The 25,930-nt window shown below is 45.1% G+C and overlaps 1 protein-coding gene across 1 annotated transcript in view; it reads left to right on the top strand.

Annotated features, from left to right (window-relative positions):
- Positions 1-7,698: 7,698 nt before the first annotated feature.
- LOC115458845 (mitogen-activated protein kinase 15-like) overlaps positions 7,699-25,930 on the top strand; it is a gene marked incomplete at its 3' end in the record, with an annotated part of 180,960 nt that continues 162,728 nt past the window's right edge. Inside the window, exons 1-2 of the mRNA XM_030188672.1 lie at positions 7,699-7,722; positions 20,055-20,436. Of these exons, the coding sequence (XP_030044532.1) occupies positions 20,356-20,436 (81 nt within the window). The remainder of the gene's footprint in view (positions 7,723-20,054; positions 20,437-25,930) is intronic.

Genomic DNA, 25,930 nt, shown 5'->3' with positions numbered 1-25,930 from the left:
CCCCTACCGTCTGCATAGAGGGCAACAAGAAATATTGGATGGGTGATCTTAAGCCCCATGCATATAGGTTTGGTTCAGTGTGTTCAGGGGCGTGTCATACCTGTCCTAAAGGCAGAAAGAGGATTTGTGCTACTTATGCTGGACAGTGGGGCCTGTCTGATGGGGGAGGGAAACAGGACATGGTACAGGAATTATTAGTGAAAAAAGCTGTTGCGCGACTTACCCGACCTGTCGTCCCGCCCCCCGTTAAGGGAACCAACAGTAGTACTACTTTATATGAATCTGTCGTCCACCTCACTTCTGATTTTGATGATGTTTTTAAGCAAGGGAAAAATTTGTTTATTGATCTGACTTCCCGAATAGGCCAGGCACTTAATGTTACCAACTGTTGGATTTGTGGGGGAGCCCTGATGGGAGAATCCTGGCCCTGGCGGGGTTCCCCAATGACTCCGGAACAATTAGCGGCCTGGAATTGGACTAGACGCCCTTCCTACGCACAGCGAATAGGACAATGGACTCTTAGCTCCCTGGTGATAGGTCATGAATGTATTTCCCGATATCCTGATAGCAATTTCACCAGTCCTGTGGGAGACACTCCATGTATATCCATCCTTACTGTTAATGGTTCCCAGGTACAATACTGGCCGGCAGCTGTCACATGTTACCCCAGTTCTGTAGCCAACGAATCCTGCTCACCTTATAACTTTACAAGTACTATACAACTTTTTAATTGTTCTGGACCTAACCCCTTTCAAGGAGTATCTCAGTTGAGAGGACCCTGGAATAACCCACGTCTCTGGGGTGCTCGACAGTGGCAAGCACCTGATGGGTTATTCTGGATATGTGGATACAATGCGTATGCCCGATTGCCAGGTACCTGGTCAGGCTCTTGCACAATTGGGTTAATCTAGGCAGGTTTCTTCTTATTACCTCACTCTGCAGCCGCAGATTTAGGTACACCATTGTATGATGATTTGAGTCATCACTCCTGTAGGTCTTTTCCCATAGGAGGGGAGCAGAAGTGGGGATCTGATGAGTGGCCTCCAGAGCGGATCATAGAGACGTACGGACCCGCAACGTGGGCCCAGGATGGGTCCTGGGGGTATCGAACCCCTATTTATATGTTGAACCGTATCATACGTTTACAGGCAGTAGTAGAAGTCATTACTAATCATACAGCTGAAGCTCTTGAACTCATTGCTAAGCAACAAACCCAGATGCGAACTGCCATATATCAAAATCGTCTGGCGTTAGATTACCTTCTTGCAGAAGAAGGTGGGGTTTGTGGGAAGTGGAATACTTCCAATTGTTGCTTGAAAATTGATGATACTGGAGCTGCAGTAATGAATAAAGCTACCGACATTCGAAAGCTTGCACATGTTCGCGTCCAGAGATGGACATCTATGCTGGGTGATAGTTGGTGGGACTCTATGTTTGGGGGTACTTGGTGGAAGAAATTAATATTTTTCAGGGTATGTCTGTTTGGGGGACTCATCTTTTTACGTTGTTTAATACCCTGTTTTTTGTCCTTTGCCCGCAGAGCAATGGAGCGTATTGCGGACCAAAGAGCAGCACTACAAATCATGTCCTTACAGATGTATTCTCCCTTACCTTCAGCAGATTTTGATCATGAGTCAAACGTGGATGACCCATAAATTAAGTTTCAAGTGCTAACCTCTCTGTATCATTACAGGTGCCTCACATAACCATCCTGGGACCAAGCAGAGTACCTCTTGTCTCTGGGTCAACTACACCTTTCCTGGCAAAGACCGGCTACAAAGGGGGGAGAGTCCAATAGGGGCCCTTTCGTCTCAACCCTGGTGAAGACCTCAATGGCCAAGAGAGGAGTCTTAGGGCCATACCTTCCTGAACTTAACTTTTACTCGCAACATCTGTTGTTTGGGACATTCAGACCTCTGGACTTCAATCCTCCACATCTTGGACTTGGTTGTGATACTTTTCACTTGGACAACTGATAAAGTATTAAAGGGGGGATTGTACGGGTGAGGTTGCACTACCTGAACTGACTTTGAATATGCTTTTGTGTTTTAACCAAAGAATCAGAGTTCCTCTACTTTGCCTAAACTAAAAAAAAAAACCTTACAGCTTGAACTTGTTAATAGTAAAACCTATTTGTTAAACAGCAGCTAGATAACAATTTGTAGTAGTCAGCAATTATGGTTTGTAAGGGAGTCAGCTGGCTCTGTCAGTACAGTCTCGTGATCAATACACAGAGGCTGTATTATGTGTATGTGCTGAAACAATATAATAAGTTACATTTTCTTGCAAAGTAACATTTTCTGTGAAACTGACCTATTCTTTCTCTGTGAGAACTACAGAACTACTAAACTGTACTTGTACTGCGCATGTGCCTGTGTGATGTATGACATGCGTTATGCGCATGATCACTAACGATGTATAAGAATGAGTGTCAGATGACGCTCGGGGCGCAGTATCCTGAATCTGAACTTAGTACTGTGTCAGCTAGCTAATAAAAGTTACCTTGCTTGGGAAGTCAGCGTCTTAGCCTCCTGATTTACTTGCTGATCTGTCCGGTTACACTAATGTAGGAAAAACTGGATGCGTAAGTTGATTTGTATTTGAGTCCTTTGCAGCTTGGGTAGTGTAGATTCAGGTACGTTTGTGTAGATACGGATGAGTTTCTGGCTGGTAGCTCGATTAGGTCTGTCATGTATTCCAGTGCTTCACCTTATATGATTTTGTGGACCGTAGTACAGATTTTGAAGGCAATGCGCTATTTGATTGGGAGCCAATGTAGTTTTTCGCGAAGGAGTTTAGAGCTTTCAAATCGTGTTTTTCCAAAGATGAGTCTTGCAGCCGTGTTTTGTGCGGTCTGAAGCTTCTTTAGGATTTGTTCTTTGCATCCTGCGTATATTACATTGCAGTAGTCTGCATGGCTCATTACCATCGATTGTATCAGGTTGCGGAATGTTTCCCTCGGGAAGTATTGTTTTACACGTTTGAGTTTCCACATTGCATAGAACATTTTCTTTGTTGCGGATTTTACTTGGCTTTCTAGTGTAATGTTGCGGTCGATTGTAACGCCGAGTATTTTCAGGCTGTCTGAGATAGGGAATGTGTGGTCTGGGGTGTTGATGGTTGCGGGAGTGTTCATGATGTATTGAGATGATAGGATAAGACAGTGAGTTTTTTCTTTGTTGAGTTTTAGTTGGAATGCATGTTTTGCTATTGTTTTGGGTGAGTGAAAATGTGGCAAGCTCCGCCTACTGCCTGCAGCCCATATAATGGGCTAGATAGGCTGATACCAAGGTTAGATAAAAACAGGAGACAGGATCATGTCAAAAAGCTGAAGCCAATTAGTTTCATCTCTGTTTCCCCTCTCCCGCACAGCCATCATCCCCATACACTCAAAACAAAGCAAGCAAACAAACCTATAGCTGCTGCATCCACGCTGTTGTTGTTTATTGCAGGTAGCATTTTTATTTAATCTCACATATTTTCAAACATGCCAGCTTGTACAGCAAACGGATGTACACAGAAGAAGTATAATAACGGAATAACTTTTCATAGTAATTTGTTATAAATCGTAATTTGGAGGGCCTGGTTATAGGGACACCCAGGCGCGTGTTATATTTGTGCAGATATTGTTTTTTCTCCTGGTCAGTAAAACAGACACCATGTTATGAGAATCAGGTGCTCAACTTTCAGAGTTTCTATTTATTTATTTATTTATGACATTTATATCTCACATTAAACATGAATTAGGTTGAAACCTGGGAGTATTTAAAATCTTTTTTTTTCCTGTGCCTATTTCAAAACAGAAAGATGATTTGTGGGAACTTGCTCCTTTTGTTTTGTGGAATTTATTTATTTATTTGTTACATTTGTATCCCACATTTTTCCACATATTTGCAAGCTCAATGTGGCTTACATAATACTGTAAAGGCATTCGCCAAGTCCATTAGAGGATAAGTACAAAAGATGTTATAATGGGATAGGGAAGATAAAATTCTGTCAAGTTGGGTTAGGGTAGAAGGGTTTGGTAATGTCCAATACAATCTTTGATGGTGAAGTGTTGCAGAGTTGAGGCATTTAAGTTGAGTCATTCGGGTATGCCTTTCAGAATAGGTGAGTCTTTAATAATTTTCTGTGGTATATTATAAAAGTGCACTTAATATTGTTTACTACTACTATTTACAACTGGTTGTTATACAGCAGAAGTTAACCAAGTCAACTTCATGCTTTGTAATATAATTTTAAACAACATTTTATCAATTATTACCCAGATGCAAACATATTTATGTTAATACTAGTAAAAAAAACCCGTTTCTGATGCAAATGAAACGGGGGCTAGCAAGGTTTTCTTCAGAGTGTGCATGTTGGAGTGTGTGTCCCTGCCCTCTGCCCTCTCTCCCTCCCCCTCCCCCCTCCGAGTCCAGTCCTTCAGTGTTGTTTCCTGCTGTTCTGTGTTTTTGTTACAGAGAGAGTGAGGGCATCTCTCTCCCTTCCCCCCTCTGAGTCCTTCACTGTTTCGTGGGATTTCCTGCTGTGCTGTTTTCCTTCACTCATGGGGAAACCGGATATCTCTGGCGCTTCACACTTCCGGCTGGAGGCTTCAGTGGTGCCTTTTATATATATAGATATTTTGGATGTTACTGAATTCTATTATTCTGTCTCACTGTATTTCCAGTTTTGGCACATTACAAGTCATCACAAGGACAAAGAATAAGAAAACCAATGGACTGCATTAGGGGCTTAAAACACATTCAGTTATGTTTAAACAAATGAGAGATCTGCATGAAAGAAAATATTTATTTTTATTATTTTATTTATTAGGATTTATTTACTGCCTTTTTGAAGGAGTTCACTCAAGGCGGTGTACAGTAAGAGTAGATCAAACATGAGCAATAGGCAATTACAGCAGTAAACATATTCGAAAACAATACAAAGTATGGCATGGTATTTATTTATTTATTTATTTTATTGCATTTGTATCCCACATTATCCCACCTATTTGCAGGCTCAATGTGGCTTATATAGTTTTGTTATGACATTGTCATTCCAGAATATCAGATACAATTAGTAGTGTGCAGAGATTGAGTAAGGGAAAAAAGAGGAAGTGATTAGGCAGGTAATTGTAGAAGTGGATTTTAATCACTGGTTGGGTTGGTAAAGTGGATTAGTGAGGCTGTTGGTTCTCGTTGTAGGCCTTGTTGAAGAAGTGTGTCTTCAGAGATTTGTGAAAGTTATTTGTTTCGACAATTGATTTCAGGTCTGTGGGTAGAGCATTCCATATCTGTGTGCTCGTGTAGGAGAAGGTGGTGGCATGCATCAGCTTGTATTTTAGTCCTTTACAGCTGGGGAAGTGCAAATTGAGAAATTTGCGGGATGTATACTAGCAATGCCAACACAATTGACTTATGAAAAAAACCACTTGTCCCTGAAACATGCTCAAAACAGAGTAATCCATTTGTACAAAAGAGATGAGGTGAAGATGTGATTCCATTTTCCATATGCCCCAATGAAAGGAGAGTTTAATTTTATTTCCAATCTTTATAACACCAGGCAGATTACAACAGTTAAGATGAACCCATCAGTAAATAGAATATCCTCACTGAAATTTGGCCATGTATTACTGTATTGTATGGAAGTGTAGAAAAATGAGCACAAAATACAGCCTTTATTAGTGCTGTTTCCACCAGCTCCAATAATTGTTTAAGCTGATTTAATGATATTCAATTTTTATTTCACATTTATACAGGGCTTTTTTTGAGGGGGTACTGAGTACCGGCACCTTTTCCATTGTCTGCTAAAATTGATCCATGGACCCCAAGTTTTAATGAAAGACCTCAGGCTCTACACACCAACTCTGCCTTGTCATAGATTCTGTGACTGGTTGTAGGGGTTCTAGCTATTGTGGGATGAGTCCCTTAGTGATAACCCCACCCTTGAAGGGGTGCCCAGCATTTGAGTATGGGCACCTTTTTTGAAAGAATAAACACACTGTATAGCTACACTAGTAAAAAAGGCCCGTTTCTGTAGGCAAGGAAACGGGCCTTAGGCAGGCAATTCCCCCCCCCCCCCCCGTGCTACGGCCCCCTCGAACCCCCCCTTCCGCGAACCTGTCGTTCCCCCCCCCCCCCGTGCGAGCGAAAACTGCCGCCACCGCCGCCGTGTTGTTCTTCCCTTCCCGTAGGTTCTTCAATCATCTTGTCTGGAAGTTCCTCTGCGTGCGTCTGACGTCAGACGCACGGAATTAAACTTTCTGAGATGATTGAGGAACCCACCCGAAGGTAGTGCACAACAGTGGCGGGAGGGGGGGGGGTGCGGTTTTCGGCGTTCCGGGGGGGGGGATCGACAGGTTCGCAGGAGGGGGTGGGTTTCGAGGGGGGCGTAGCGCGGGGGGGGGGGGTGACAGCTGATTCCGAGGCAATAGGAGGAGTAGGGAAACACTGCGCGTGTTTCCCTACTCCTCCCCTTGCCTTGGAATCAGCTGTGTTGACGTCAGTGACGTCCGTGCGTGTCTGTCTCGCAGACCACTTGCAGCCAGGGAGCCACGTTCCCAAGCATAGAACGTTGGAGGTGAGAATTATTATATAGGATATGGGCAGCTTTCAAATAAATTAAAGACAAAACTATCAAATAAGTAAAAAAAAAAAAAAAAAACCCTCTTTTGTCCTCTACCTTTTAAGGCACTGCCTATCCAACTGGAACAGATTTTGACTTTTTACAGATGGACCACGCATAGGCAGTCCCTTATTTCCAATAATCTTTGCTACTGTTTTGGGTGAACCACTCCACCTACTGGCCTCAGATAGGCTCACCACTGCTTTATCTAACCTCCTTGGCTCATACCGTCTCCAGTTCTCAATCTAACCTCATTGGGCGGGACCTGTTTGCTTACAGTATGCAGTCCCGCCCCCTCGGTTCGGTAGCTTGGGTGGGTTGGGGCGGGACTTGTTCTGTGCCAGTCCCACCACACCATGCCTCCTTTGAATTTGAGGCGAAGATCAAGGAGGTTTGATGGGGGGGGGGGGGGTGCTTTTCCAGTCCTGTGCCTTTTTGACGCAACCTGGGGGGGGGGGGGGGAGAGAATGAAAGAAATGCGGATTTTTTATTTTTTTAATATTTTATTATTATAGTAAATACAAAATACAGAGTGAATTTAGGTATAAACAACTTAAAAGTGCATACTAGTAACAAAAAGAGTGCAAGACAGTAGTACAGAGAAAGTTGCAGAAGTCCGGTGAATAAATATCTGGGATAAATCATCAGGATTTAAGGAGTACTGACCTCTGTCAGTTATTCGCCTAAATAAATAATAATCTAAGCTTTTCCATTTTTCGAAGTTCGGATTTGAAGGTTTTTTTTAAAACTTTGTTTCCTGCCTTCCAGCTAACGGGAGAGATGCAGGAGCAGCCAAAGAGAGCTCGCCACCCCGTGTCTCCACTCTCTTCGCCAATCGCCACCCCTACAAGCCCACCCCACTCGTCTCAAACCACAAACGTCACCTTTCATCTCCAACACCGCCCTCCTGCTCCTGCACATACCCCTTTAATCTAAATATCTGCCGACAGTATGCTGTTCCTTTAAGACGCCCGGTTTGGTACGCGTGCGCTCGTTTCCAGGTTACCAGGCAACGGTGATAACACACACTGCGCTTCCGTTTGTATCCCGGCAGCCAGCGGGACTGTCTGGAGCGCGATGTTGCAGACAGTCTTGCAGAGTGCAGACTTGGAGGTGAGAGCGAGAGGGGTGTGGGTTGGGGACAGACCAGAACAGGAGGCAGAGGGGTCGGGAGGAGGATTATAGGAGGGGTAGGGGGAGAGCAGAGGAGAGGGATGGAGGAGAGCACAGGTCAGACCCTCTATGCACATAGCAGGGGGTGGGGTGGGGTAAGAGGACAGATCTTTCATATACACAGCAGAGGGAGGGGGGAGGAGGAGGATAGACCCTCCATCTACACAGCAGAGAGGCGGGACCCTCTATATACACAGGAGGGGGAGGCGAGACCCTCCATACAAACAGCAGGGGAGGCGGAAGAGTACACACCCTCCATACAGCAATGGGGTGGGGGGAGAGGACAGATTCCTCCCCATATACACAGTAGGGGGGAGTGGAGTGACCTTTCATACACACAGTACCAAGGGGATGAGTTAGAGAATGCAAGTGTTCAGGAGGATAATATGGGGAATTTGGGGGTAATAACCTTGGGAGTGATGGGGTGAGTGGACAGACCTATATATATATTTTTATTTTTTCTTACATTTGTACCCCGCACTTTCCCACTCATAGCAGGCTCAATGCGGCTTACATATTATATACAGGTACTTATTTGTACCTGGGGCAATGGAGGGTTAAGTGACTTGCCCAGAGTTACAAGGAGGTGCCTGTGCCTGCAGTAGGAATTGAACCCAGTTCCCCAGGACCAAAGTCCACCACTCTAACCACTAGGCCACTCCTCCACTGCAGCAATGGTGTAGTATGTATTAGAGAACTGGAGTTGTCAGGAGGATATAGTTTCAAAGTTTACTTTTCATTTGATATACTGTCGGTTGGTATTTACCATCTTGATGGTATAAATATAATGAAATATATGAAAGAAGTTACAGTTATGAAAGAGTATTGAGAATAAGTAAAGAATAGACCGCTGTTCATAGTGTATATCTATAGATCTTGATGAGATCCCCTACCTGGAGAAGATCTATTAAAGTTAGGTATAATTGAAAAAAAAGTATCTTTTATTATAGACTAGGAAAAAAGGCCCGTTTCTGACACAAATGAAACGGGCGCTAGCAAGGTTTTCCTCAGAGTGTGCGTGTGATAGAGAGAGAGTGAGTGTGTGATAGAGAGTGAATGTGTGAGTGTGTGTGACAGAGAGTGAATGTGTGAGTGTGTGTGACAGAGAGTGAGACTGTGTGCGAGAGTGTGTGTGTGTGAGAATGAGAGTGTGTGCCAGGGGCCCCCTCCCTCCTAGTTTCAGGGTCTGCCCGTCCCCCCTCCAAGTTCCAGGGTCATTGCCCCCTCTCCCCCTCCCTCCAGTTTCAGGGTCCGCCTGGCCCCCCTCCAAGTTCCAGGGTCCACCCTCCCTCCCACCCATCCAGTTCCAGGGTAGTAGCCCCCCCTCCTCCAGCCACCCTGCGATGTTTAAGTGAAAAATTAGGGAGCTGTGATTGTGTGTGTGTTTGAGAATGAGAGTGTGTGCCAGGGGCCCTCCCCTCTCCCTCCCTCCCTCCCAGTTCCAGGATCCGCCTGGCCCCCCACCCAGTTCCAGGGTCGTTGCCCCCCCACCCAGTTCCAGGGTCATTGCCCCCCCTCTCTCCCTCCCTCCCAGTTCCAGGGTAGTTGCCCCCCCCTTCCCCCCCAGCCACCCTGCGATGTTTAAGTGAAAAATTAGGAAGCTGTGTGGTGTAACAAAACGCACCTGCAATGTTGTGAAGCTGGCTCCGTGGCTTCATTGAAGTGAAGGGTTGGTAAGGTTCGTCAGATTCGTGAATCTGTCACCATCTCTCTCGGCTCCGCCCTCGCGTCTCTGATAGGTCCGCCGCCCTCGACGTCTAAACGTGATGATGTCGAGGGCGGCAGAGGAGTGGCCTAGTGGTTAGGGTGGTGGACTTTGGCCCTGAGGAACTGAGTTCAATTCCCACCTCAGGCACAGGCAGCTCCTTGTAACTCTGGGCAAGTCACCTAACCCTCCATTGCCCCATGTAAGCCGCATTGAGCCCGCCATGAGTGGGAAAGCATGGGGTACAAATGTAACAAAAACAAAAACTAGTTGGTGAACAAATTTGTGTTGTATGTTCAATAGTCTGTAATCTGGATTGTAGATTTTTGGGTTAAGGAGATGAATTGCATTTCTAAATTCTCAACTTTTTCTTTAAAATATTGAGCTAAGACTTGCATCTGGAGTTGTTGTATCTGTACATTGTTCATTAGGTATTGTAGAGGATCTAACTATAAGAAAAAGTTCAGCAGAATTTGGAACCTGAGTTTATCATTTTTGAGTAATAAGATTTCTTCGATGAGATCATTTTATTTTTTATAGAGAGATACTACTTGTTCGTATGCCTAGAGTGTCTCTCAAGTTTCTCGGTTTCTCCTGTTATGCTCTTTGAGGTCCTTTTACTAAGACACAGTAGGCCTAAAGTGGGCCTACCAGGAGCTAAAAGAGCACTACCATGGGATGTGCTGAGGCGTCCCGCGATAGTTTGCTGTTCAGTATGTGCTAATCGCACGCTGGAAAATATTTATTTTACAAAGCAGGAGGCGTGCCCATGGGTGGAGAATAGGCATGCCTGCACTAATTGGGTATCGTGGACATATTATGTTGCGCTACCTGATTAGCACTGGAGCTCTTAACTCTTCCAAAATAGGTAGTGTTAAAGGCTCCCGCAGTAATGGCCACACGCTAATGCTGATATTAGCACGTGGCCATTACAAAAAAATATGTCAAGGCGGCCATTTTACTGCCATGTAAAAATTAATCGCAGTGCATGGAAAACCCATGCGCTGACACCAGTGCCGGCCACTTTTTAGTACAGCTTGGTAAAAGAACCGCTTTGTGTCTTAGCTGAATTTTAAGGTGACGCAGTTCTGGCGGGGGGGGGGGGGGGGGGGGTACCAGGTTGCAGATCTCAGCTAAGCATGCATCATAATCCTGTGTAGTGATGTTTTTGTTCTTGATTGCCAAATACTAATTAGATTTTTTGTAATTTACTCAATAGCTACATTAGGTGCATACAAATAGGCTATATATTTATTTAAAATACCTACTTTTTTGAACAATAGCTTCTCAAATACTGCAGTTAGGAAAGAAATCAGTTACTTTATATGTTATAACTGACAGATTACATATAACTTTTTTATATATTTAAAATTTGATGAAAGATTAAGGGCTCCTTTTACTAAGCTGTGATATTGATTCCCGGTTTGGCAAATATGATGAAGCCCATTCAATTCCTATGAGCTTTGTTGCATTTGCCTTGCGAGAATCACTACTGCGGTTTAGTAAAAGGAGCCCTAAGTAACTTTGCTTCGATTTGTTGGCTTGTGGAATTTAGGATCTGCCTTTTACCTCAAACCAGCTCATTTCTGGGAAAGACAGATGAGAAAAAGATTGCATAATTAGGAGAGAAATGATGTGACCTTTGCTATTCATAGTCTCATTTTATATGGATTTTATTTGTCTTTTTCTCAACCAACCGTAGCACGCCTTCATCCTAATGCAGGAATGGTGGCATCTGCCTTAATAGCAGATTATGGACTTTTCCTCCAGGAACTTGTCTAAACCTTTTTTTTTTAAACCCAGTTACACTAACTGCTGTTACCACATCCTCAGGCAATGAGTTTCAGAGCTGAACCAGCGGAAAGAGACAGAGAACAAAGTAGTTCTGAGTGAACTGCCCTCTTTAAGGGATCAGTGCACCCCTAGAATGTTCAGTATTTCTCTGTCTCCTAGCAGATGGTGGACAGATTTGTGCACCTCCTGTCTGGTGCTTGGCTGGCATTGTGCTGGTTGTAATACGGAGTATAGACTGCAAGTTTGCCTGTTAATTGAGATCTGTATCTCGATTTATTGATGCTCATACATGAGAGAATCTGTTCACAGATGTAAATTGATGCAAAACAAACACATTTTGGAGCAAAATATTTGAGATTGAAAACTGATTGAGAAAAGAAAAGTTCTGCAGTCTTTGAAATGTTCTTTGAGAATACTGTTATTTTGCAGGTTTGTTAATTCCAGTTGAAGGTCATGAGAAGCGGCATCATTATTGAATGAAAACAGCACAGTTAGCAAATTGAACCTATCCTCCAGAGCTTTGAAGTCAGAAAAATGTCTTAAAAAACTCACCTTTTAAAGCTGATATCTGATGGCTGTATTTCTTAGCAGAGTTCTGAATTGTCTGTGGTTTAGTCCCTGTTCTCTTGTTTATATTTACAGCCTTTATCACAGGGTCAACAACATGTTTGAATCAAGCACAGGCTTTTGTTCCTGTTGTAAATTTATAAGCATGTCTTTGGCTTTCTGTTGCAGTTCAACTGCAGATAAATTATTTCTCAAAGTACTGTGTTTTGTCTGAAAGTATTTTTTCAAATTGTACTCCTTAAAAACAGTGACAGATCCTATGCTAATTATGCAAATATGACCAAATATGATCAAGATTTTGTAAGCTTTGCCAATCCACTGTAAATTAATTGCTCTAGTACTGACATATGCTAACACTGCAAACATAATAAGGATTGTATTGGCCTTGACCACCAGCCTGAAGGCATTAGGGTGAGGAAATAGAATGTGATAGAGTGCCTTTATGTGATTACAATCAAAGCGGTTTACCTATTAGAAGGACTAGATGGACCATTCTGCTGATATTTACTATATTAATATGATACTATAGTGTCTGGGGCAATGGAGGATAAGGAATTGCTCACGTTAATTTGTGCAACTCAAAAAGGGGAGGCTCATTAATGTTGATATTGGCATTTATTCCTTCATTTATTTACCAATGGTGCACCTAGGATACTGTTACTGGCTGATGTGACAAAATTAATTTTAAGAGACAGAGCATAGAAGTGACATCTCTAAAAACTCTCAGCTATTGAATTCCATCTTCACACAGGATACAAAACAGCCTTTGCTGTTGGATAACCTTTCTTGTATACTGCCTCTTATAGAACAATTCTCAAAATGAGCCCAATTGGAAAAAGAAATGAAAAAGAAACTTGAAGATGAATGTTGGATGTTTAATAAGTATTTTTTCACTTAAGTCACAAATAGAGCTGTTTAATTTTTTGAGGATCTGTCACTGTTTTTAAGGAGTACAATTTGAAAAAATACATTTCCTACTAATCAGACTCTCGGAGAGAAATCTGGATTGTGTTGGAGAGATAAGTATGGTGTTACTGTAGCTGAGAAGTGATGTCTGCAGCAAATCCAACACCATGCAGCCCGTCTTCTAACTAGAAACAATACGGTTCTAGCGTAAGAAGAAAGAGTAATGCGGACAAAGGACGACCTTGTCGAGTGCCACAGCCCACCGAGAAGGCCCTAGTTTTAACCCCGTTCACCAACAACATCGTTAGAGGGTCTGTATAGGGTTTAGACCGCATTGTAGTACAATCCTGAGATGCCCACATATGTCAATGTCCTGAATAAGAACGGCCAGAGGACCTATTAAAGGCTCGTTCCTTGTCATCAAGCAGATCAAGCCATTACGTATGGATTGTGTCCATCAACCAGCAGGGGGAGATAGAGAGCACTCAACTTTTCACAGCGCCTCATGGCCAGCCAGCTCCACTGCCTCTTCAGTATTCTCTATCTCCCCAAGCAGGGTGGCTGCAGCTTCTTCGAGCTCCATCAAAAATCTGCCTGGGGGTGGCTCCTGGCTTGCCAGTTGTTAGCCGGGGTGTTAGAGGCTATAGCAGCTTCACTTTGAAGGCACATAGGTTAGCCCTTTCCCTGCCTTACCCATGCCCCCGTGGATATGGACATATTAGTTTGCTTTTCCCTGTCCTTTCCCACTCAGTGGATGCAGGCACATTGGTTCGCCTTTCCCTGCCTTTCCCACTCATCTGAGCCTCTGGAGTTCTTATTACCTCTGCTTTCCTCACAGCGTTAAAAAAAAAAAAAGAATGGAACAGAGGTTTTCCTTTGATTCTTCTATGGGACTGGAGCTGTGATACTCGGTCCGGTGAGGTAAGAGTGTTTTCCATCTCCTCAGGGGTGGGCCTGCGATAGGGGCGTTTTTGGCGCGAAACCGCCATTTTGAATTTTCCCGACGTTTTCGGCGATGGCTGCAGAGAACGTAAACCGCTGCTCCTGGTGTGGTAAGCGCAAATCAGCAGCGGGGCTCTGTAAATCGTGCTGTACAGGTGTAAGAGCCGGCCCGAGCATGGCGTGCGATGATTCTTCCCGCTCAGAGCTGGCAGCGGACGCCATTTTGAATTCTCCGCATGGCGCGGCCTCCGTAGAGACGGAGAGCCCTGAGCCCGGGGGGGGGGGGGGGGGGGGAGGACCTCGAATTGAGGCTATTCGGGGAGCGGCTAGCCCCAAACGGGATCTGGGAGCCCAGGGCGAGTTTTTCTCCCCTGATTTTGTGTTGTTATTGCATAAAGCATACATGCTGAAAAGAGCTCTCCCTCAAGGGTCGTCTGAAGCCCCTTCTATTGTCCCCCCCGGTGGATTCTGGCCTGGGACTGCCCGCTGAGGCTATTTTCTACCCTCATCTCCCCTTACGTTCCCGCCCGTAACCTCCGTTCACAGGATAAATCCCTCCTCTCAGTACCCTTCTCCACCACCGCCAACTCCAGGCTCTGCTCATTCTGCCTCGCCTCACCCTATGCTTGGAACAACCTTCCTGAACCCTTACGCCAAGCCCCCTCCCTGCCCGTCTTCAAGTCTTTGCTTAAAGCCCACCTCTTCAATGCTGCGTTTGGCACCTAACCCTTACCATTCAGTGAATCCAGACTGCCCCAATTTGACTGCCCCTATCGGACCGACCGTTCACTTGTCTATTAGATTGTAAGCTCTTTGAGCAGGGACTGTCTCTCTTTGTTAAATTGTACAGCGCTGCGTAACCCTAGTAGCGCTCTAGAAATGTTAAGTAGTAGTATTTTCCCTGATAATTGGCATAAAGAAAAGCGTAGAAGGGCTAATTCCCCTTCAGATTGTGGTGCACCTCCTTTCCCCCCCCCTCCCCCTCCCCTGTGGTCGGGCTGTGAGGATTCGGAGAGTTCTGGCAGGCCTTCGGGGTCTGAGGAGCCAGAGTCAGGTGCAGAATTACCACAGGATCTGGATGATCCCTCCGCGGTGAGGATTTTCCACCGTGATGAGCTGCCAGCGCTTATTTCAGATGCCCTACAGGTCCTTTCTATTGAAGAGCCTGACAGTGGCACGGCCTCCTCTGTGAATCCTAGGATGGCTAGTACCAAAAAGCCTGCTCGAGCCTTTCCTTTGCATGACTCCATCCAAGAGCTTATTTCCGCTCAGTGGGCTGACCCCGAGGGACCTTTGAAAGTTTCCAGGTCTATGGGGCAATTATACCCTCTGCATGAGGAGCATTTGGCTCGCTTTGCAATGCCTAAAGTAGATGCCCTAGTCACTGCGGTGATAAAGAGAGCTACCCTCCCTGTGGAAGGAGGAGTTGCCCTGAAGGATATACAAGACCGTAGGCTGGAAGCAGCACTTAAACGGTCCTTTGAATTTGCAGGTCTTACTGTTTGGGCGTCTGCATGCAGTTGTTATGCTGCTAGAGTCTGCCTGGCGTGGTTGCAACAGGCAGTGGAACAGCCTGGAGATGGAGCGGAGCCCTTCTCAGATGTGGTTCCGCGGCTGGAGTCGGCCTTGTCCTTTTTGGCTGATGCCCTTTATGATATTGTCAGAGCTTCAGCTAAACAAATGGCAGTAACAGTGGGTCTTTTCGACCTATTCTGGACTTAAAAGAATTAAACAAGTCCCTGAGAGTGTGGCATTTCCACATGGAAACCCTGCGCTCCGTCATTGCTGCGGTACAGCCAGGAGAGTTTCTCACGTCTCTAGACCTGAAAGAAGCTTACTTGCACGTACCAATTTGGCCCCCGCACCAGAAGTTTCTGAGGTTTGCGGTGTTGGGAAAACATTTCCAGTTCCGGGCCTTGCCTTTTGGCCTCACCACAGCTCCCCGAACCTTTTCAAAGGTAATGGTGGTAGTAGCTGCTTTGCTCAGGCGAGAAGGTATCAGGGTTCACCCGTACCTAGATGACTGGCTCATCAGAGCAGACTCTGTAACAGAGAGCTATCAAGCTACATCCAGAGTGGTCTCAGTACTTCAATCTCTAGGCTGGTTCGTCAATATGGCCAAAAGTCACCTGACCCCCTTGCAATCTCTAGAATATTTGGGGGCCAGGTTCGACACAGACTCGGGCTATGTATACCTAGCCGAGCTAAGGCGGTGCAAGCTTCAGAATCAGATCCGTCTGCTCCTGAGGATGCCCCGCCCGCGAGCTTGGGACATTGTCCAGCTGCTGGGATCGATGACAGCCACATTGGAAGTGGTGCCCTCGGCGAGAGCGCACCTGAGAACTCTACAGTATTCCCTACTTCAAAGATGGTCTCCAGTTTCTCAGGATTATCAATGCAGACTTTCTTGGCTCCCTGTGGCCCAACTCAGCATGGAGTGGTGGCTCTCAGACAGCATGCTGCGGCGAGGAATGCCGCTGGCACTCCCCGATTGGTATCTAGTAGTGACAGATGCCAGACTGAAGGGCTGGGGCGCACATTGCAAGGGGAAGCATGCCCAGGGTCTATGGACACTCGAGGAGTCTGAGTGGTCCATCAACCGCCTGGAGTTGAAAGTGGTGTTTCAGGTGCTTCTGGCCTTTCAAGTGACCCTGGAAGGATTGGCTGTCAGAGTGATGTCGGACAACACAACAGCAGTGGCCTACATAAATCGACAAGGCGGCACTCAGTGCAGAGCACTGGCCGCACAGGCTGAACAGATTTGCCACTGGGCCGAGCTGCATCTTCAGTTTCTGTTGGCAGCTCACATTGCAGGTCAGAGCCACGTGCAAGCTGATTATCTAAGCAGGCATCACATCGATCCAGCAGAATGGGAACTAGCAGACGAAGTATTCCTGCAGATATGTGCCAAATGGGGCAAGCCCGTGATGGATCTTATGGCGACAAGTTCAAATGCCAAAGTCCCATGCTTCTTCAGCAGAAGGAGAGGTCCTCGCTCGGCAGGGTTGGATGCCTTGACTCAGCCCTGGCCTCCGGGCCTACTATATTTGTTCCCTCCGTGGCCCTTGATAGGGCGCGTGCTCCTGCGGATTCGGCTGCACCCAGGAGAATTGGTCCTTATCGCCCCGGATTGGCCCAGGAGGCCTTAGTATGCGGACCTCCGACAGATGCTAGTGGAGGCTCCCCTTCCTTTACCTCTGGTACCGAACCTGTCGTCACAGGGCCCGGTAGCCATTGAGGACGCCTGCCGCTTTGGTCTTTTGGCATGGCGATTGAGAGGGCGCAATTGAGGGACAAAGGCTATTCAAACACAGTCATTTCCACTCTCCTGCAGGCCCGCAAGCGTTCCACGTCCGTGGCTTATGCCAGGATTTGGCGCCAGTTTGAGTCTTGGTGTGCTTCAAAAGCGATCATACCCATGCGGGCTCCTGTCTCGCCGATTCTGGACTTTTTGCAGGATGGTGTACAAATAGACTTGGCCTATAATTCCCTGCGGGTGCAAGTGGCAGCGTTGGCCTCCCTTCGTGGTAAGGTTGAAGGCGTGTCTTTAGCTGCTCATCCAAATGTGGCACGGTTTCTTAGTGGGGTGCTTCGGCTCCGGCCTTCCATGCGAGCACCCTGTCCAGCTTGGAACCTGGGGCTAGTTTTGAAGGCCATGCAGGCTTCTTCTTTTGAGCCGCTTCGGTGAGCATCGGAGAAAGATTTGACACTAAAGGCCGTTTTTCTCGTGGCCATCACTTTGGCGAGACGGGTGTCAGAGCTCCAGGCGCTGTCCTGTAGAGACCCATTTCTGCAAGTCTCAGAGTCCGGGGTCACGGTTCGGACCGTGCCTTCCTTCATGCCTAAGGTGGTTTCAGCGTGTCACCTAAACCAGCCTGTTTTCTTGCCCTCCTTTGATAAGGAGGAGTTTCCAGAATCTTTTGGGCAGTTGCACCTGTTGGATGTGCGCAGGACTCTGCTGCAGTATCTGCGAGTTACTATCTCTTTCAGGATCTATGATCATCTGTTTGTTTTGCTATCAGGTCCTCGCAGAGGGTCTCCAGCGTCTAAAGCCACTATTGCCCGCTGGTTCAAAGAAACTATCTTTTCAGCTTATCTGCTTGCCGGCCGGTCTCCGCCTGTAGCCTTTAAGGCGCATTCTACCAGAGCGATTTCTTCCTCTTGGGCTGAAACTGGAGCACTCTCTCATCAAGAGATATGCAGTGCAGCAACATGGGCTTCTAAGCTCTCTTTTGCCTGACATTACAGGCTGGATGTGGCTGCTAGGAGAGATGCGCGTTTTGGAGCACAAGTGTTAGCGCGTGGTGTGACCTGTTCCCACCCTATATAGGGATTGCTTTGTTACATCCCATACGTAATGGCTTCATCTGCTTGATGACAAGGAAGGGAAAATTAGGTTCTTACCTTGGTAATTTTCTTTTCTTTAGTCATAGCAGATGAAGCCATGAGCCCTCCCTGTATGATTGTCTGTATACTGTGAATCTGTTTCAGGTTCTGTTCTTGTTTCCTGAAGTTCCTTCCTTGGGAGAAAGTTGGAAAACAGTCTTCAGGATTCATGTTCACTTATAGGAGGATGAGTCCATTCTCTCCAGTTTATGTTTTGGAGGATGAGTTTATTCCCTCCAGGAGTTTGCGTGTATCCCCTCCAGTTATACAATAAGGAGGACGAGTTTATTCCCTCCAGGAGGATGTGTTCATTCCCTCCTTTTGAGTTCATGCCCTTGTTAAGGGGCCATCGTTTGCTGTGAGGAAAGTTCATGTTATTCCCATTGCGGTTTGCCATACTGCTTTGGAAGCTTCAAATACTGAAGAGGCAGTGGAGCTGGCTGGCCATGAGGCACTGTGAAAAGTTGAGTTTTCTCTATCTCCCCCTGCTGGTTGATGGACACAACCCATATGTAATGGCTTCATCTGCTATGACTAAAGGAAAGAAAATTACCAAGGTAAGAACCTAATTTTCCCATTATGTGGTCCAAATGACCAATCAAAGCTGTTTTTTACTGAAAGATACATGGTGATTGGGTAGCAAACCCATCATTAAGCGGGTATAAAAAAAAACATGAATGGACTTTAAAAAAAAAATTTTCATTCAAGGGCTGCATTAAGCCCTTCAAACGATGTATCCAGCGCTGCTCACACTGCCAAAGCAGTTTTCAAATATTCCCTCCTCTTTGGCTTGATGACATCTGGTCAGTCACCCAGCATTGGGTATCTCAAAAATCGTGCTTATATTGTTGAACTTGAGGTGCTTCTAACCTCTGCTTTGGAGATATAGTGTGTGTGTTTAATTAATTGAGTTTTAAAGGGATAAGAAGTCTGTCCCACATAAAGCAATTGACAGGGTCACTGAAAAATGTATACTACTCCTCAAAGAGGTGTAGGTCGTGTATCTGGATTCTTAAAACATATCTCATAAGTGATCTCACACATCAAACAGAATCCACATTTAAGCTCTGGAACTCTGCCAGAGGATGTGGTAACAGCGGTTAGCGTATTTGTGTTTAAAAAAAGGTTTGGACAGGTTCTTGGAGGAAAAGTCCATAACCTGCTATTGAGATAGACATGGGGAAGCCACTGCTTACCCTGGGATTGGTAGCATGGAACGGTGCTACTGTTTGGGTTTCTACCAGGTACTTGTGACCTGCATTAGCTACTCCTGGAAGCAAGATACTGGGTTAGATGCTGACCATCGATCTGCCCAATTATGGCTATTCTTATGTTCTTATCTTTTAAGAATCCAAAAGTAGCATATATTATTTAGTGTCCCTGTTATTTGCTTCATGTGGGACAGACTTCCCATCCCTTTAAAACTCAATTAATTGAACACAAATACTGTTAATTTGGAGACATTGCCATGAGAGGTAACATATGCAAGAGTAGCACAGTATATCACAGTAGATGGAGACCAAATTAGCTCATGTACTCTGTCCACTTGAGATTCATCCACTTTGGTAGATGACTCTTGGGCTTTCTCACTGTTTTGTTGTCTATTTCTTGGGTCCTGTAGGATTGGTTAACTGTCTCATGGTTTTTTGGGCCCTGAAGAAAATTCTGCTGTTTTCTGAGTCCTGTTTTGTGGTGGATTACCTTGTTCTTTGTGTGTCCTTTGCATATTTTGGGTTATGATTAGTAAAGCATGCAATGTTAATCCTATTAATGTGCATTATTAGTAAATGAGTCCATTACTTAAAATGGGATCTACGATAACGCATGTTAATTTTTGTTTGCATGCAGTAACACAATCGCACCTCTTATTAAAACTAGCTTTTGAAAGGCATCCAGTAGACAGTTTGCTGCTGCTTCTAAATAATTCTTTATGAACAGTTTTCATTGAATGCATATATATTTTGTTTTCTAGCTTTGGAATTATAGTCTGTATGTCTGATCTTCAGTGCACCGTGTGGAGCAAAGCAGTCACAGGAGTGTGAAAAACTGGGTAGAACTTGCACTACAGGACAAATCTGGTCCTTTGCTGGGAGAAGTAGAACAGTGAAACACTGCAAGATTGATTTGGTGTCCTGCAGGAGAGGAACAGTGTGACACTACAGGACAGAATTGGTGTGTCTCAGGAGAGAAGTGGAACTAGTGGGATGATGCAAAACTGATCTGGGGTCCCAGGAAAGAGTTGATATCTAATCAAAAGGTTGAGCTGTGCCTCAATGAGTCATACCATCAGTGTTCCAGAGGTGGAGGATCATATCTCCCAGAAATATGAGATCAAGAAACGACTGGGCAAAGGAGTAAGTACAGTCTGACTTTGAGCTTGGTGGATGGGGAGGGAAAGGGAGGTGGGAGGTGAGTAAGTACAATATAACTCTAGGCTTGGAGAAGGAGTAGAGGGAGTGCAGTCTGAACCTAGGTGTTTATTTTGGTTCTTGATATACCCTTTTTGCTGACAGGGAGATCAAAGCGGATTACAAATAAAATTTTAAAACAGAAAAGAAAAGAATGCCAATAATTATTAAAGGGAAAGAATCACTCAATCAAGTCAACATTTAAAACAGGTCATGCAATCCGACTAATAGCAACACAGACCATGTCGCCCGAATCCAATCATCTCCCAAAAGCAATCTCAAAATAGTGAGGGAGGAGCAGGAGCTGGAGGGGCTATGACAGAGCTGCCAAGGGGTCCTGATTTTTGAGAGGGAGATTTAGTACACGCCCCAGCCCTGCCCCACTCTACCTCAAGGCTCCACCCCCTGGCACACCTCAGTTCCGCAGCCATTGCAAAAAATATTTTATTTACACCAGTGACAGCAGGGATGGGGTAAGAGGGAGTGTTTCAGTTCACTCTATTATACCCCCTATCCAGCATCTGTTCCCTCCGGGGGTATAACTGCAAGGGCTTAAGCCCACTCCAAAATTGAGCCTACCATGAGTGGGAAAGCGTGGGGTACAAATGTAACAAAAAAAAAATTGTGGCACTGGTTGAATCGCTGATGGAGATGCCCAAGCCCGCTTGCTGAAGAGGTCCACTGCATGAGCCCCCTATTGTGCTGTTTGAGCAGTGTAGCAGTCGGCAGTGTTCTTCAGACGCCGATGCCAGACCTCCTACATATGCTCAGTTCAGGCACTTGAAAATGGAAAATAAGATGATACCTTTTTATTGGACTAGCCTAACCTTCTTCCATTAGCTTTCAGAGGCCAAAACCTGTGTCAGGTCAGGTCACTGCTGTTGTAGTATCCTCTCCTGACTTGAGGAAAGAAGTGTTGGTGTCTGAAGACTATGCAAAAATGTATGAAAATTAGTCCAATATCATCTTATTTCTATTTTGTGTTTTATTTGTATTTATTAACCTTTATTAACACAGCTAAATTACTTTCTCTGAGGACAAGCAGGCTGTCCTATCCTCACAAGTGGGTCGACGTCTGCGTCTGCCCGGGAACCAGCATTGCAATAGCAAATAGAAAAAAACTTTGCCAGAGCCTTCTGGCATGCATGCAGCATACCTGAGTTTCTTTTTTTTCGTGACGAGGTGCAACAGGTTCCTCCTATGCTCCTTGTTTTTGCCCGGGAAGAAGAGCCTTCTTTCTTGAGCGACTTTTCGTCGTGTTTTTTCCCCTCTTCTGTAGTTTAAAAAAACAGTGTTTCCTTATTTATATTTAAATGTTTTTATTGTGAATTAGTGAATAAAGCACAACATAGCCGAAAGCAAATACACATTCTGAACATAATAATAGCATAGGTCGACTGATCTATTACAGATAAAGGAAAAGTTATCTTGTTCTTTGTTTGTTTCTTTACCATCTCAACAAGATATATAAAATATACTCACAACTTTTCTCCCCGTCCCGAACTCCCTCCCACCCGTGCTAATAATGTACACTGCTACTGCATTGACACGCTGAAATACACACTCCGGTTTACATATTCATGAGATATCCCTTGTCCGCTGGGGTTAACGTGTGCCAAAATGGTGACCAAACCCTAAAGAAAACTGATTCTGTAAATTTGGGGTCCGACATTGCCACTCTTCGCTCAAACTTCATTTATGCTATCATCATGCCTCGCCATTGCTGTATTGTGGGACATTTTGAAGAAATCCACTCGCTCAATATTACTGATTTGGCTATAATAGTCGATCTGTGCACGAACCCTTTGAAACCTGCCGGTACAGGTGTGATCAATGAAGGTTGTCCAAACAATAAGAGAGGGTCTCGTCTCCATTTAGTATGCCACATTGCCGAGACTTGGAGGCTCATTTTCAAAGCACTTAGCCTCCCAAAGTTCCATAGAAACCTATGGAACTTAGCCTCCCAAAGTGCTTTGAAAATATGCCTCATAGTGTAGCAAGCGGGTCCAAAATGTGACAATTTTAGGGCACGACCAGTACATATGTCCCAAGTTAGCACCCTGGGTCATACACTTAGGGCATGCACCATCAGGAGAAACTCTCACGTAGAATGCCCGTCGTGGTGGCATATGTACCCGCATAGCAAATTTGTATTCCAGTTCCTGGTGCGCCACCATTTTTGAAGATCTTTTGATATTTAGAACAAAACTCTGAAATGTGGACCTAGAGACTATTGTTGCCTAATCTGTACTCCAGGCATTGGCCACTGCAGTGTAGTTAGGTTCTTGTACAGAGTCTCTAATATGTCTATGGTGCATCTTCAGTGGGATCTTATTTTGTGACTGGAAGGAAAAAGCAGAGGATATCTCTTCCTGCACATCTTCCGTCAGAGTTTCCCAGGGTAAGCTATGCACATAATGTCTCAACTGTAAGTAGTGGAATTGATCAGAAGGTGGTAAGGAGTATTGAATTTGCAGCTCCTCAAACGTCCGTATCCGGCCTTCTTCCGTTAGGGCCTGCGTTAAATATTGCAATCCTTTCTGTTTCCATCTGGCAAAGGCAGGGTAGAGATTTCCTGCTGGAAACTTAGGGTTGCCGCAGATTGCTAGAAATGGTGACGTTCTCGCAGAGAATTGGTGGTGACAACAAATCCACTTCCATGTGGCTTTTGCGGTAGGGAAGATGGACGTGTTAGCCAATAATGGGGGTATTGAGCCCCCACCCACATGTAGTAGGCAGCTGAAATGGATGTCTGCAGTGAGTGCCGTTTCTATAGTTGTGGCCGAAAAGTCCGACGTTGAACGATACCAGTCAGAAATATGGCGCATTCCACTTGCGATTGTAAGATCGGAGAATGGGCGTGCAAGTGGCAGATGAAGTTCAATGTTGACAAGTGCAAAGTGATGCATGTGGGTAAGAGGAACCCGAATTATAGCTACGTCTTGCAAGGTTCCACGTTAGGAGTTACGGATCAAGAAAGGGATCTGGGTGTCGTCGTCGATGATACGCTGAAACCTTCTGCTCAGTGTGCTGCTGCGGCTAGGAAAGCGAATAGAATGTTGGGTGTTATTAGGAAGGGTATGGAGTCCAGGTGTGCGGATGTTATAATGCCGTTGTATCGCTCCATGGTGCGACCGCACCTGGAGTATTGTGTTCAGTACTGGTCTCCGTATCTCAAAAAAGATATAGTAGAATTGGAAAAGGTACAGCGAAGGGCGACGAAAATGATAGTGGGGATGGGACGACTTTCCTATGAAGAGAGGCTGAGAAGGCTAGGGCTTTTCAGCTTGGAGAAGAGATGGCTGAGGGGAGATATGATAGAAGTGTATAAAATAATGAGTGGAATGGATCGGGTGGATGTGAAGCGACTGTTCACGCTATCCAAAAATACTAGGACTAGAGGGCATGAGTTGAAGCTACAGTGTGGTAAATTTAAAACGAATCGGAGAAAATTTTTCTTCACCCAACGTGTAATTAGACTCTGGAATTCGTTGCCGGAGAACGTGGTACGGGCGGTTAGCTTGACGGAGTTTAAAAAGGGGTTAGATAGATTCCTAAAGGACAAATCCATAGACCGCTATTAAATGGACTTGGAAAAATTCCGCATTTTTAGGTATAACTTGTCTGGAATGTTTTTACGTTTAGGGAGCGTGCCAGGTGCCCTTGACCTGGATTGGCCACTGTCGGTGACAGGATGCTGGGCTAGATGGACCTTTGGTCTTTCCCAGTATGGCACTACTTATGTACTTATGTACTTATGTAAGATAGCGAATGCTCAATAGTCCCAGCCCGCCATATTCCACCGGGATGTATAAAGTCTTGATAGGAAGTCTAGCCTTTTTCCCTCTCCACAAAAATTTCTGTAGGTGCTTATGTAGTTTCTTCTCATCTTCAAGTCTGAGGAAAAGCGGCAATGTCTGAAATATGTATAGCCACTTCGGCACAAGCAGAATATTATATATAGCTATTCTACCCAGCAATGACAAAGGATAATCTTTCTACGTTATCAACTTACGACAGGTCATCTCCATCAAAGGGGTTACATTAGCATGATACAATCGCGTCAGATCTTGGGTAATATATGTACCTAGGTATTTGATTTTATCCCGTGCCCAAGTTAATGGAATATCCAGCTCACCCGGTCCCTCATCTATGTGGAATGCTTTAAGCCCGATTGATTTGTGTACATTTAGTGTAAAACCTGAAATTTCCCCAAATGCCTGAATCAAGTCTAGTAGTGTTCTTAGGGAACCATTCGGTTGTGTGGTAACTACCATTAAATCATCCGCAAAAGACAGGGCTTTAATTACTTCGCCACCGACTTGTATTCCAGGGATCTCTGCGGAACATTTAATGGCTCGCAAAAGGGGTTCCATAGCTATGATGAAGAGTGCTGGTGAGCGAGGATACCCCTGCCTAGTACCTCGCTGTATTGGAAAAGATTCTGATTGGACTCCATTAAGTAACACTGATGCTCTAGGCTGTGTATATAATGCTTGTATGGCCTTAATCATCCATCCGCCAATCCCCATATATCTTAGTACCGCAAACACATATTCCCACTCAATCTTGTCGAACGCCTTTTCGGCGTCGAGGGAGTACAAGCAAGTTGGGATCTCCTGTTTCTGGCCTTGTGCCATAGCTAAAAGTAAGCGTCGGACATTTCTTGCTACCTGTCTGGTTTTCACAAAACCAACCTGTTCCTCTCCAATGACTCTAGGAAGGATATTAGACAGCCGGTTTGCTATAACTTTGGCCAAAATTTTGAGATCTACATTTATAAGGGATATAGGCCTATACAAGTTTGCTTGATCTTCCGGGCGGCCTAGTTTGTGTATTAACGTAATTAGGGCCATGTTGAAATGTGGTGGGAATTTACTTTCTCTAATAGTCTGCTCGTAAAAACCATAAATTCTGGGGTAAAAGGAAGCTGGTAACAACTTATAAAACTCCCCTGAGAATCCGTCTGGTCCAGGAGCAGATCCCAAGGGTAGGGTTTTATGGCTTCCTGTATTTCTTTCTGTGTGAGGGGTTGATCAAGTTCTCTCTGTTCTTGCTCTGTCAAATGCGGTAAACGAGCTTGATCAAGAAACTGGTTTATTCCCTCTATGTTTAAATTCTGAGATGGTTCATATAAAGTTCTAAAGAATGTTCGGAGGATCTCAGCCATCTTTTCACTATTGATTTGGAGTTTCCTGGAGGGGTCTCTAAGAGAGACGATGGGATTCTGTGTCCCTCCAGCTTTAACTAATCTCGACAAGAATGCCCCGGACCTATTGCCATATCGTTGAAACTTATATTTTTGGAACGCCAATGATCTACAAGCCTGTTGGTGTAATAAAGAGTTAAGGGTCACCTGGACTGTGTGGAGCTGTTCCTTCGTGGTTGCTGAAGGGTACTGGGTATATCTTAATTTGGCTTTTTTTTATGTTTCAACGAT

The sequence above is a fragment of the Microcaecilia unicolor genome, unplaced genomic scaffold (assembly GCF_901765095.1).
Source record: "Microcaecilia unicolor unplaced genomic scaffold, aMicUni1.1, whole genome shotgun sequence".
In the NCBI taxonomy this organism is placed as follows: Eukaryota; Metazoa; Chordata; class Amphibia; order Gymnophiona; family Siphonopidae; genus Microcaecilia; species Microcaecilia unicolor.
Note: the sequence above shows the minus strand (reverse complement) of the source record. Positions and strands in the feature narration are given on the sequence as shown.